The following is a 13,906-nucleotide window of genomic DNA, read 5'->3' on the forward strand; positions in this document are numbered from 1 at the left end:
TTTTGCTTTAGTCTCTCTTGAATCTAACGTTTATTATCGAGTCTGGAAGTGTGTGTGTGTGTGTGTGTGTGTGTGTGTGTGTGTGTGTGTGTGTGTGTGTGTGTGTCTGGTTTCACTATCTTTGGTGTTGTGTGTTGTATATAACGGTTTCCTTGCCTTAGTTTCAGTCTTACTCTCTCCCTCCCTCCTTCCCTCCTTCCCTCCCTTCTTCCCTCCCTTCTTTCTTTGGTATTCCTCCCTCATCTCTTCGTTAGCTTCATCCCCGACCTTCATTTTCTTCTACACTCACCCAACTTCGTTTCGCTTTCTTCCCCTCCCCCTCACACACCCCTCACACACCCCCTCACACTCCCCTCTCTGTCCCCTCCTCGCCTGGCTCCTGTAGTCTTTCCTCTCTCTTCGTGCACGGACGGACTGCCGCTGTGATAATGGCTTGGTGTTTGCCGGTGTGGCGGAGCAAGGCGAGGCACGGCACGGCATGGCGAGGCACTGCACGCCAAGGCAACACGGAAGCAGGGGAGGGAGAGAGGGAAGGAAGGCCGCGGTGCCCCACAAACCAGCACACACTTGGCAGTATTTGGAGAATTAATGAGACAAGACAGTTTTGTTCCACCTTATTACAGGCTTGTATTAATGACGTGTCCCTGTGTGCGTGCGTGCGTGGCGAGCCTGCGCGTGTACGTACTTGATGCCCAGCTGTGGTAAGGTGGTGACCGGGCGTCCCTCACGAGTCCACAGCACTGGGCGGCTTGGTGGCACGGGCATCACCACGCACTGCAGCCCCACCGTGGAGTCGACCCTGTAGTAAGCCTCGCTCACCGCCTCGCCCCGGGGGTCTCGCACCTCGATGTCAGGCACTGGGGAGAGAGAGAGAGAGAGAGAGAGAGAGAGAGAGAGAGAGAGAGAGAGAGAGAGAGAGAGAGAGAGAGAGAGAGAGATGGTTTTATGTTAGTCTTCGTCGTTTTCTTTACGTTCATGCAGTTTTACGTATCTAAAGTGACTTTTCCCTACGTTCTGTCTTATTTATGATGCTTCTTTTACTTTCTTGCAGTTAAACGTATCTAAAGTGACTCTTCTCTACGTTCTGAGTCTTGATTTACCATGCTTCTTACGTTCCTGCAGTTTTACGTATCTAAGAGTGTCAGTGTGGCGGGGAATCACTCGTGTGGTGGTGGTGAGAGGCGCGTTATCTTATGGACTCCGCCTCGCTGGGTGACAAGTGTAGTGGGACTTGGTATGGGGAACCTTCGTCACTCTAATGCCTTGAGGGAAACGATTATTAGTATGCAAGAGTGGATAGGGAGAGATTGCGACACTGCGGCTGTATTAATGACTTGGACCACTGCACACACACACACACACACACACACACACACACACACACACACACACACACACACACGATGGCAGCCACGCACCCTTCGCTTCACACCCTTCGTTGCTTCCCTCCGCTGCGTCAGGAATTTGGGGCGAGCGGCGTCAGAGATCAAAGAGGGAAAAAGGGAGGGAAAAGATTCGAATCATTCTGTGCCGCCGAAGCTATGAGTGACCAAACACATCCAGAATACCCCTTGAGATCAACAATAATTACCCAGGTGACCGATCTAATATACCTACCGGAAAGGCGTAGGTCAGAATCCTTAAGCAACCACAGATTTTGACAGGTACCTTGGGAATATTTCAATTAATTAGGGCCATAAACACACCTGTCTCCCAACACATGCGCAGGGCTCAAGACAATCGATCGTTGAGGTAAACAGGGAAAGATTTAGAGGATGAAGTGTAAGAGGATGAAATCGAAGGGAGGAGATTCTACAGAGAGAGGACTTGAGCTTCTGTAAACGCTTAGGCATCAGGTATAAATCCAAGCAGTTAGTACACGAGGGAGCTTTGTTAAGCAGCTCACGCCTCGAGGGGGAATACACCGAACCGCCGCTTGGAAATTTTGATACGAACATGATGCACCAGACAGACAGATAAAGAGAGAGAGAGAGAGAGAGAGAGAGAGAGAGAGAGAGAGAGAGAGAGAGAGAGAGAGAGAGAGAGAGAGAGAGAGAGAGAGAGAGAGGATGGGGATACGAATTAGAGGAAACTAATAATAATAGAGGAAGAAGAACAAGAGAGAGAGAGAGAGAGAGAGAGGAGAAATAGTAAACCAATAATGATAGAGGAGGAAGAACAATCATTAGATCACCACCACCACCACCACTGTCACCTCGTCCCTCACTAATCCCATTATGCAAATTATGACACAGAACTCTCTTACTGACCAGCATGCTTACCTCACCTCCCCACCACCACCACCACCACCACCACCACCACCACCATCTCCCTCTCCTACACAAACTCCTAATACAAACACTTCCCATGTGCGTGGGTGCGTGTATGTGTGCGTGTGTGTATTCATGTATTTAATTCACCAACCACACGTACGTATATTTCATTTCAGGCTGTAATTCCCCGGCCTTCCATTCCTCCATTCTACATAAACACGGCGCAATATTTCACCACCACCTTTGTTACTCGCACGCCTCGCCTTGACCTATGCACGGATACTGTTAAACTTTTCAATATGGTAGCCACGCGGTGAAATACTTCCAGGACGGCGCTGAGTCTGTGCTGAGTGTAAATGTCAATCTAATTCATTCACAAGCTTCAGTATGTATAAAAGACTAATTTAGATCCCGTTTGTGTGTTTTGATATGGGTAGCTACGAGAAACTATTAAATTATCTGGCCGGTGCTAAGTTTAAATGTCATGTTAAGTCACTCAAGCTTCAGTATGTACAAAAGACTGAGTTAAATACCGTTTGTGTGTTTTGATAAGGATAACTACGAGAAACTATCAACCTATCTGGCCGGTGCTGAATGTAAATATAATGTTAACAAACTTACAAGCCTCAAAATGTATGAGAGTCTGAGTGAGATATCGTTTGTGTGTTTTCATAAGGGTAACATTTTTTTATGCAGGAGAGAAGCCAGCCAAGGGTAACAAAATATTGAAAAAAAAAGCCCACTTGAGTGCTGGTTCCCTAAAAGAAAAGTAAAGAGTTAGCCAAAATTAAGGAACAAATGTCTTGATACTTCCCTCTAAAAGAAGTCAAGTTGCAGGAAGACAGAAATACAGAAGCAGGCAGGGAGTTCCACAGTTTACCACTACGAGAAACGATCAACCCTACACGTGTGAAATCTGTCTATCTACTTCTCCTTACCATTAGTGCAAAGAAACTGTAGATTATCACAACACTTTCAACTAAAAACAAAGATTAAACATTACTAATTAGACACCACTCACTATAAATGGATCAGCTTACAGACATTACATTCTCCTCTGCTGTAAACTCCTTCAGTAGTGTGACATATTTTTACCTTAAGATTTGTGTACGATTAGACCATTTTATAAACATTAACAAGGGTCTACGGAGGCCAGAAGATTAATGGCCAGAGTCTTCACTATTTTAATCCACCACATAAGTTTCTGAAGCTGTAGAAAATCACCAAAAAGTCACCTGAATGAATATGGAAATGGGTCACGGTATTGAAGGGGTTAAGATTAAATGGATAAAGATAAAAGGAAAGAAATAAATGCCAGATGGTAGCAGTGAAAGGGATTGGATAAGGGGAGGGAAGGCAGGTGACAGATGAAAGATAAGAGAAGGGAAAGAGATGATGAAAGAGGCGAATGAACAATAAAAGAAAGAAGAAAAAGGAATATTGGTGCCGTGGGGAAGGAATAGAGAAAACGGAGAAGAGAGGAACGTTGATAATGGGAAAAGGAATCACAGGAAAGCAGAGAAGAAAGAGGATAGAAGCAAGTGGTAATAACAGCTGGTGGAAGAAAGAGAGGAAGAGGAAGAGGAATATAATCAACTTTAATGTTCTCTTGTTTACCATTCTGTTCTCTTCATTCCCTCATTTTTTAGTTTCTCTCTTTCACTTTTCATTTATTTTTCTCCTATTTTCCAACTTTCTTTTTTCTTACAGTTTATTACCATACCTTGACTTCCTTTTACTTTCTCCTCACTTCAGTAAAAATAACCAACAATGAAACCAAGGCAGGCTCTCTTTTATATAGTCGATTTATTACCATATCTTCATTATCCTATACTTTCCCCTCACTTCGATATAAAACAACCACCACTGAAAGCAAGACAGACAACAACCTTACCTTTGATAGCAATTCCCAACTCTCACCTCACGATCTCACTCACAATACCCAAACACACGTCCTGTCTCCTTTACCTGACACCTGTCCTCACATCTGTCATCTCTCCCACGACATGACGCCTTCCACATCCTCACCACTCACAGCTGTCTACCCACGCGTCATCACATATGTGTCTCCCCGTGTTGCCTGCCATCAGAACCTCTTGTACACATGAAATAATGGTGTTAACGTGGAGCAGAATGACTAAACTGTAACTGTATGTGTGCGTTGGAAGAGGGAGGTACAGTGGGTGCTTGTGTTGGTGTGTGTTGTGTGTGTGTGTAGGGAGAAGAGGAAGAGAAGTACAGTAGGTGTTTGTGTTGGTATGTGCTGTGTGTGTGTGTGTGTGTCGGTATGTGTTGTGTGCTGTGTGCGAGGAGAGAGAGAGAGAGAGAGAGAGAGGTACAGTGGGTATATGTGTTGGAATGTGCTGTGCTGAGAGCTGTGTGTGTGTGTGTGTGTGGAGAGAGAGGTACATTGGTTGTTTGTGTTGGTGTGTTTCACTGTTTGATCTGCTGCAGTCTCTGACGAGACAGCCAAACGTTACCCTACGGAACGAGCTCAGAGCTCATTATTTCCGATCTTTGGATAGGTCTGAGACCAGGCACACGCCACACACCGGGACAACAAGGTCACAACTCCTCGATTTACATCCCGTACCTACTCACTGCTAGGTGAACAGGGGCTACACGTGAAAGGAGACACACCCAAATATCTCCACCCGGCTGGGGAATCGAACCCCGGTCCTCTGGCTTGTGAAGCCAACGCTCTAACCACTGAGCTACCGGGCGTGTGCTGTGTGCTGAGTGCTGAGTGCTGTGTGTGTGTGTGTGTGTGTGTGTGTGTGTGTGTGTGTGTGTGTGTGTGTGTGTGTGTGTGTGTGTGTGTGTGTGTGTGTGTGTGTGTGTGTGTGTGTGTGTGTGTGTGTGTGTGTGTGTGTGTGTGTGAGAGAGAGAGAGAGAGAGAGATGCAGTACAGTGGGGTGTTTGTGTTGGTCTATGTTCTGTGCTGTGATAAATTTGAACAGTTGTGAAAGTTCGTGAATTGGTCCCATTTTTCAGCTGCGCCCAATACCCAGCAGATATTTCACCCTGAAGCTGTGTATTGCCTCAGCTCAATAGAATATCCAAGTGCTGGTCTATAATATTTCACAAGGAAGCGAGTCTCGTCACTTACTGTCACTTATCTTAACCTCACGACTTCACCTCCATCATTAGACTCTTTCATATGTGAGTGTACGCAGCTGTCACAGGTTGCAATTAAGGTTTAGCAGGTGTTATCCTATGCGTGTCAATTGTCTAATACTTGTTACCTGGTGTGAGAATGTGTTTAAAAGCTTTCCAATACCTTAAATAGAGAATTCAATGCCTTTTTTGCGAGTTTTTTAAATTATACTTTTGAATTCATCAGTGCTTCCTCTTCTTCCTCCTCCTCCTCTCCGACTTCCTCCTCCTCCTCTTCCTACTCCTCTTTTTTCTCCCTCTCTCCTTTTTCTTCCTCCCTTTTAGGTGTGAGATAAGGAACTGAATTTTAAATCTTCTTTGCTATTCACCTCAGGAAAAAACTCTGATAGATAAGTTAATCATCTCTCTCTCTCTCTCTCTCTCTCTCTCTCTCTCTCTCTCTCTCTCTCTCTCTCTCTCTCTCTCTCTCTCTCTCTCTCTCTCTCTCTCTCTCTCTCTCTCTCTCTCTCTCTCTCTCTCTCTCCCTCTCTCTCTGAGCTTCGTTTTGCCTTTTTGTGGAGGAAAGTGGAAAAGAGAGAGAAAAACATACTTATTTACGTACATGAATACAGACACAAACTGACAGACATGCAAACGTACACACACATAAACACATACATAGATAGAGACAGACATACAGACAGACAGAGACAGACAGACAAACAGGAAAACACAAAATAAACATGAGAAGGGTGTAAGTCAGAGGAAAGCAGTGACAAATACACACACAAACACAAAGATGAGCAGACAGACAGACACACAGACACACAGACACACAGACAGACAGACAAAAAACAGAACAACAGACGAAGTGACAGAAAAAACAGGCAGGTAATCAAACAGACACATAAAAAAAACTGACGAAAGAGAGCAAAAACACAGACAGACAGACAGACAGACAGACAGACAGACTAGAGGGCGTGAAGCGATGGGAGAGAAAATATATCTAAGGTCAGAACTCATCTCTTTTAGATCTCACTGGAGGAGGAGGAGGAAGAAGAGGAGGAGGAGGAGGAGGAAGAGAAGAGAGAGAGAGAGAGAGAGAGAGAGAGAGAGAGAGAGAGAGAGAGAGAGAGAGAGAGAGAGAGAGAGAAAGCATTAGACAATACACCAGTGCATTTTTTCCACTTATAACCTTCTCCTCTTCCTCCTCCTCTTCTTGCTCCTCTTCCTCTTCCTCATCCTCCATCTCCTCCTCCTACTACTACTACTACTACTACATATTCCTCTTTTGTTCTTATTTTTGCTATTATTGGAGCAGGAGGAGGAGGAGGAAGAAGAGGGCTGGGCTGCGGAAAGTCTTGAAGCCCACAGGAGGCAGTTCATGTATTGGTATGGTAGAAGTTGTATAAGTTCTTAATCTGTTACTTTCTTTCCAAAGTTTGTAAGGTTTAACCCCCTTCAGTACTGGGACGCACTTTTACCACGAGTTTTGGGTGTCATTAGACGATTTTCTTTACGCCAGCAAGGGTCTATGGAGGTCAGAAGATTAATAGCCAGAGTCTTCACTATTTTAATCCCCCACATAACTTTCTGAAGCTGTACATTATTTCATGATTTTAACCTCTTCAGTACCATGGCGCGTATCTATATTCATTCTGCTGTCTATTTGGTGATTTTATACGCCTTCAAAAACTTATGTGGAGAATTTAAAGAGTGACGACTGTGGCCATTAAACTTCTGACCTCCATAGACCCTTCCTAATGTTAACAAAATGGTCTAATCGTGCACAAATCTCGAGGTAAAAATGTGACCCCAGTATTGAAGGGGTTAACACTGAGGAGGAGGAGGAGGAGGAGGAGGAGGAAGAAGAGAAAGAGAAAGAGGATGAGGATAAAGATAAGGATGAGGAGGAGGAGGAGGAAGAAGAAGAAGACGAGGAGGATAAGGAGGAGAAGGAGGAAGAGGATAAGGATAAGGATAAGGAGGAGGAGGAGGAGGAAGGAAGAGGGGGGTAAGGTCTGGCTGTCATACCTCCTCGGCCTGGCGGGAATTTAACTCAGCTGCAGAATCGAATTAATCACCATCACGACTCAACCTGGAATTTAATTATTAGACGGATGGTGGAACGTCACGCCTTTTTGCCTCCATCTCCTTGCCTCGCCTCTAAAAAACGTGTGTGTGTGTGTGTGTGTGTGTGTGTGTGTGTGTGTGTGTAGGGTGATGTAGGCGTAGAGAAGGAAGGGAACGAGGAGGAGGAGGAAGAGGAGGAAGAACAAGATGAACAATAAGAGCAGTAGTAATAAAAATGAAGACAAAAAGAGGAGGATGTAGTGTAGTAGAGGAGGAGGAGGAGGAGGAGGAGGAGGAGGAGAAGGAGGAGGAGGAGGAGGAGGAGGAGGAGGAGGAGGAGGAGGAAGGAGAAGTAGAAGAAGAGGAGGAAGAGAAGGAGGTCATAAGTAGAAAAAATGCACTGGTATATTCTCTAATACTCTCTCTCTCTCTCTCTCTCTCTCTCTCTCTCTCTCTCTCTCTCTCTCTCTCTCTCTCTCTCTCTCTCTCTCTCTCTCTCTCTCTCTCTCTCTCTCTCTCTCTCTCTCTCTCTCCCAGCGGTGTCAAGTGTAACAAAAATATATGGAGATCCAGGAATTGGGTGTCTGACGCAACGGAAGAATTTATGCTGCAATACCAGTCAGAGAGGAGGAGGAGGAGGAGGAGGAGGAGGAGGAGGAGGAGGAGGAGGAGGAGGCGCTGCAGGGTTGATAAGGAACAGATAGGTACACGTTAGACTGTCTATAAAAAAATCAACTTCTTAAATAAACAAGCAGGAAAAATGTTTATCAGTTTGTCTTTCTCGTTAGGACTTTTTATACTTTTTTTTATTTTTTTTTTTTTTAAGCTACCAGAAGTATTGTCATTCTATTTTTTATTCCTTCCACTATTTCTTTCACCTCCCTTTCCTTGCCTTCTTATTTATATTTCTTATCTCTATTCCTTCCATTACTTTCTTTCACCATCCTTTTTTATCCTCTCCTATTTACATCTCTTCTATTTCTTATCCTTCCATTATTTCTTTCACCTCCCTTTTTTTCTCCTAAGACCACAAGTGTCACTAAATCACCATTACCAGATTGATATCCTTCCTCTCCTGACACGTGCCCTGTATATATATTTTCTCCCTCCTTCGCCTGTCCTTACGTGTCCGCGTGTGTGTGTGTGTGTGTCCGTGTGTCCGTGTGCTGCGGTGAAGTGTAAGGTTTAATGATACGGTGACATGATGTATCGCGTCGTGAGAAGTGACACAGTGCTAAAAATTATGGGTGTCATGAGGTGGAGTGCGTCGTGGAGTGGTCCTGCGTCCCCCTTTCTCCCTCTAGTGCCCTCTAGTTCCCTCTTGTCCGTCTGTCTGTCTGTCTGTGTGCATAGCGTATGGAGGGAATAGATTTGTGTCTTAGAGTTACGACTTTAATGTCGTGTGAGCTTCGTCTTGTACCCTTCCATATGCACCATTTTTACTCTGGGTTTACATACACTCTATCTCCCTCAGTCTCCGTCGCTTTTACTCACCCAGGACAGTCAGGAACACCCTCATAATCCTGGGAGGGTGTGTGGAGATCTGACACGCGTACAAGCCTTCGTCCCTCTTCTGTGTGTTCCGGATCTGTAGTTTCCAGTTGTTGGGAATCTCGTATTTCAGCGTGTACCTGTAGTGGGGAGAAGCCTTTTAAGGGACAGATGCACGTGGGGACAGCCAGGGAAATGGAGGAAGGGAGCGGGTTTTATGCTACTACCGACATGACGAAACCAGAGCGAGATGAAATAGGAAAGAGAGTGAGGACGAGGCAGAAGAGACTTGAGTAAACAAAGGAAGAAAGACGAGTGATGGAAGGAGATAACGCGGTTGTCTGCAGGCAGCTTCCTCCTCCTCCTCCTCCTCCTCCTCCCCGTCCTCCTCCTTCCGCAGACTCTCTCAGCTAAAGGAAATGAATATGCAGGAGTGGAAGCAGGAGCAGCAGAAGGAGCAGGAGGAGCAGGAGGAGGGAAACCCGAAGTAGTGCTCAAGACCAAGGCAAGGCGTGTGTGGGGTCGGTATTCAGAAATGCTTTGCTCTCTCACCACGTCAGTTTTCCAAGGCCATAGAGACGACTAACCGGATTTTCAAGACAGTTTCTCCTTATAATAATGTAGAAATCTTGCCACTCCATCACTAGTACCATAAAAGCACTTAAAAACATGAGCATCTTCAAGTAAAGCCTTTGGAAAGTAGTGATGGTGAGAGACGAAAGCGTTTTAGAATAATGACATGTGTTGCTTGCTGGTGTGTGGTTCATTCTTGCTTCATTTTATCTCGGTTGTTAGTAGAGAGTCTTATTAATTCAAGGATGCTTATAAATGAGTTGAAAAATACATTCCCAGTGTTCGTTGCATTTATTTGTTGTTGTATTTTGTTATGGTTATATGTGTCAGTGTACGAGTGTTGGGAGTTTTGCTAAGTATAGACAGATAGATAGATTGAGATAGACATGGATAGATAGATATAGAAGAACAAGAAGAAGAAAAAGAAGAAGAGGTGTGTGTGTGTCTGTATGGATGTGTGGTGTTTTGCTAAGTATAGATAGATACATTGATAGATAAATAAATAGACAGATAGATACACATAGAAGAAGAATTAAGGAGAAGTGTGTGTGTATAAGTGTGTGGAGTTTTGCAAGGATAGATAGAAAGATAGATAGATAGATAGACAAATAGATAGACATTTTATCCCTAACAATTGGTGATTTGATGAGGTTACGATATTGTCTGCTGTTCTGAATGGCTTGGGAGGAAAATGCAGTTGGAAAAATAGACTTAATTTACATATGCATTGAATGAGATTATTAGTGATTATGTTCTGTATTGAGAATATTTGAAGAATACTTTTTATTCTATTTTATTTATTTATTTATTCTTTGCTTCTCAATGTAAGATTCTGAGTAAGTTTGTCTCATTTTCCAAGTATTTTTCTTTCTTTCTCTTCCGTGAATCCTGAGCTACATTAAATCATAAATGTGCTTCGTGTGGTTTTCCTCGTAAGTCAGTGAGGGAGGAGAGAAACTGGAAAGGTGGTAGTATTCTCTCTCTCTCTCTCTCTCTCTCTCTCTCTCTCTCTCTCTCTCTCTCTCTCTCTCTCTGGTACTTTATCGTAAGGTACTAAGGAGAAAAGAAATTGGAGGTACATTATTATCTCTCTCTCTCTCTCTCTCTCTCTCTCTCTCTCTCTCTCTCTCTCTCTCTCTCTCTCTCCACAGCTGGCCGGTGATCTAATAATTTGCAACATTATATATCCAAGCCTCAGCGCGGAGCCTTGTCATGGCCCGAGTAATATTCCCTGATTAGCTTTGAGCAGACTTTGTGGGGGATCAGGGCTGGGAAGCGAGCCCCTTATCCTCCCTTTACGGCGGCATGGCGTGTCCCGCAGGGGTTGCCGCGCCCCGCCAGGCAAGGAGATGAACGTTCGGGGGGTGATGGCCAAAAATAATTGAGTTTCCCTTCCCGCATCTCTTGTGTACACCCGTTTTCTTTGCAATATCTTTCGTTATGTACCAGTAGCTGATCTTTCCGTGGGTAAAATGGGTAAAAATAGACACAGGGCATACCAGGTGGACAAAATATTCAGGCTACACGTATATATTTCAAATTTATTCGTGTATATTTACCATAGTGTCTATTTAAAACGCCTCCCGTTGGTTTTGTAGAATTAAACACTTCAGTAGCATGAGACGTTATCATATTCATATTCCTTACTGTTTGATGACTTTATACAGCTTCAGAAACTTATGTCGGGGATTAAAATAGTGAAGAGTGTGGCCGTTAATCTTCTGACCTCTATAGATCCTTCCTAATGTCAATAAAATGGTCTAATCGTGCACAAATCTCAAGGTAAAAATATGCCCCGGTACTGAAGGGGTTAAAACCACTTTGCTATAAGACACAACGTAAGAGCACAGCGTTGCCAAGGTATAGGAGAGGCACCAAGCACTAGTGTACGTCAGTGTTACCAATATGCCTAACGAGAGCCAGCCAGCAGTGTTACCAGGCCCGCGTCGTGATAGGGGGCAGTGTTACCAGCTGGCGTGTTGTGTGTCGTGATGGAGAAAGGCGTGGCGAGATTTGCGAGTCTAACAGCGGCGGTAATGTAGTGGTGGAAGGAAATATGACCACACCTGAATTGACGTGTGTTTGGATGCTAAGATTCCTTCCTATGAGTGACAGGCGCTGGGATATGCTGAGGTGGTAGTGGTGGTGGTAGTGGTGGTTGTAGTAGTAGTAGTTGTTGTTGTTGTATAGTAGGGGTAGTAGTGGTGGTGCTTCATGGTGTTATAGCAGTAGTGGTGGTGGTAGTGGTGGTGATGGTGGTGGTTGTGGTAGTAGATGTAGCAGTGGTTGTTGTTATTGCTGTTGTGGTGGTGTTGGTTGTTGGTTTTTGTTGTTGTTGTTGTTGTTGTTGTTGTTTTGTGGTGGTGGTGGTGACGGTGGTGGTTGTGGTAGTAGATGTAGTAGTGATTGTAGTTGTTGTTGTGGTGGTTAGTGGTTGTTGGTGTTTTAGTAGTAGTGGTGTAAGTTGTTACTATTGTTGTTGTTGTGTTGGTGGTGATGGTGGTGGTGGGGATAGTAGTGAATGTGGTAGTAGTAGTGGTGGTGGTGGTGGTGGTGGTGGTGGTGGTGGTGGTAGAATTAAAGCAGTGTTTCCCTAATTTTTTCCAACACGTGATTCCTTTCAGTATCTCAGTATTACCAAACCTGCCATGACCCGCACCTTTATAAACCTACTAAAAATACAGGAGAGGTAAGAGAAGGAGGACCAAAAAGAGTAGTAGTAGTAGTAGTAGTAGTAGTAGTAGTAGTAGTAGTAGTAGTAGTAGTAGTAGTAAACAAACACAAGACGAAAAGAAATAAAACCAAAAATATATACTTCTTTTTCATCTCTAAGTAAACAATAATGCTAAAAATATTCCACCTTTACTACTTCAATTATTTACACGGCCAAGTTACCTGTCCTTTCTGTCCCACACCTTCCCCAAGCTTTCCACGCTTCCCCACGCCTTCCCACGCCTTCCCAAGCCTTCCTCACGCCTTCCCACGCCTCCCCAAGCTTTCCCAAGCCTCTCTATGTCTCCCCAAGCTTCCCACGCCTCTCCACGCGTCCGCACACCTATCCAAGCCTTTCCACGCCTTCTCTAAGACTTTCCACTCCTCTCCTTGCCTCCCCACGCCTTTCCACGCCATTCCAAGCCTTTTCACTCCCTTCCACACCATCTTACACATCCCCACGCTTTCCTACGTCTCCCCACACCACCCCACACCTTCTTCCAAGACTTCCCATACCGCTGCACACCTCCCCACACCTTCTAAGCTTTCCCACGCCGCCCCACACCTCCCACATCTTCTTCTAAGCCTTCCCACGCCATCTGAGAACTTCTGAACCTCCTCCCTCCTCTGCATTCTTTTTATTACCACGAGGGGAGATATTTTTGCCTTGCTTGGTGGTCTTAACATGGAGGCGAATTGTGGGGAAGTGCTGGGGTGCTGGGGGGGTGTCCTGGTGCTGCCTGGGGGGATGGTGAGGGGCTTGTGGGAATAGCTGGTTGTATTTTGGTGTAAGTTTCAATTTTCGTCATTATTTTGTAAGTTTTTCCCCTCGTGTGTTTTGGTTTTGGAGCTTTTAGTGTTGATTTTGTGTTTTTTTCTGTTTTTATTCTTTAGTTTATTTTCTTCCTCTTTGTGTTTTTGTTTTCCTTTGTTTTGCTTGGTTATGTGTGTCTTTTTTGTTTGTTTTCTTTTTATCTCTCTTTTTATCTCTCTTTTTTTTTTTTTGTCTTCTTTTTGTCTCTCATTTCGAAGTGGAATTTACGTTATAGCTATTGTATCTGCATGTCAGTTAGTCTTCCTATCTGTCAAGTGTTTGTGTGATTTTTCTGTCTCGTTTTTCTAGCCTGTGCTCTAAAACGTCCCGCTCTCTCACCACGACTATCTTCCAAGGCCACAGAGATGACAAGCCGGGTTTCTGAGAGTGTTTCTCCTGTGAGTTGTATAGTAACCATGTTCATTTGTCATTAGAACCATAAAAGGACACTTAAAAACTTGTGTCACTTAAACAGAGCCTTTAGAAACAGTGGAGGTGTGGCGTTAAAATGTTTGAGATTACGGGCCTTCATCTCACCTCGAAGTGGAATCTACGGTGTAGCTCCTGTGCCTGTATGTCAGTCTCCCTATCTGTCAACGCCTCTGTCTTGCCGTCTACCTGTCTGTCTCACCTCCTTGGCTTCTGTCTCCTTACTTATCACACTGTCGATCTAACTGTCTAATATTCATCACTGTCTTTCTACACGATACGAAAACTTCATAGGAATTCCTTACAGTTTGCTATTTATTCATCTGTCTGTTTGTGTGTTTGCATATACACCTGTCCGTGACTTGGCGAGCAATGGCTGTAGTTTGTTTGTTTACCTGTGTGTGTGTGTGTGTGTGTGTGTGTGTGTGTGTGTGTGTGTGTGTGT

At 44.4% G+C, this 13,906-nt stretch overlaps 1 protein-coding gene across 2 annotated transcripts in view; it reads right to left on the reverse strand.

Moving 5' to 3' along the window:
- LOC123508220 (hemicentin-1-like) overlaps window positions 1-13,906 on the reverse strand; it is a 98,668-nt gene that overhangs the window by 7,290 nt on the left and 77,472 nt on the right. For both annotated transcript variants that reach the window (XM_045261762.1, XM_045261761.1), the window contains 2 exons: window positions 8,937-9,073; window positions 686-857 (listed from right to left, as the gene is read on the reverse strand). In XM_045261762.1, the coding sequence (XP_045117697.1) occupies window positions 686-857; window positions 8,937-9,073 (309 nt within the window). The remainder of the gene's footprint in view (window positions 1-685; window positions 858-8,936; window positions 9,074-13,906) is intronic.

Source organism: Portunus trituberculatus, chromosome 24, assembly GCF_017591435.1.
Source record: "Portunus trituberculatus isolate SZX2019 chromosome 24, ASM1759143v1, whole genome shotgun sequence".
NCBI lineage: Eukaryota > Metazoa > Arthropoda > Malacostraca > Decapoda > Portunidae > Portunus > Portunus trituberculatus.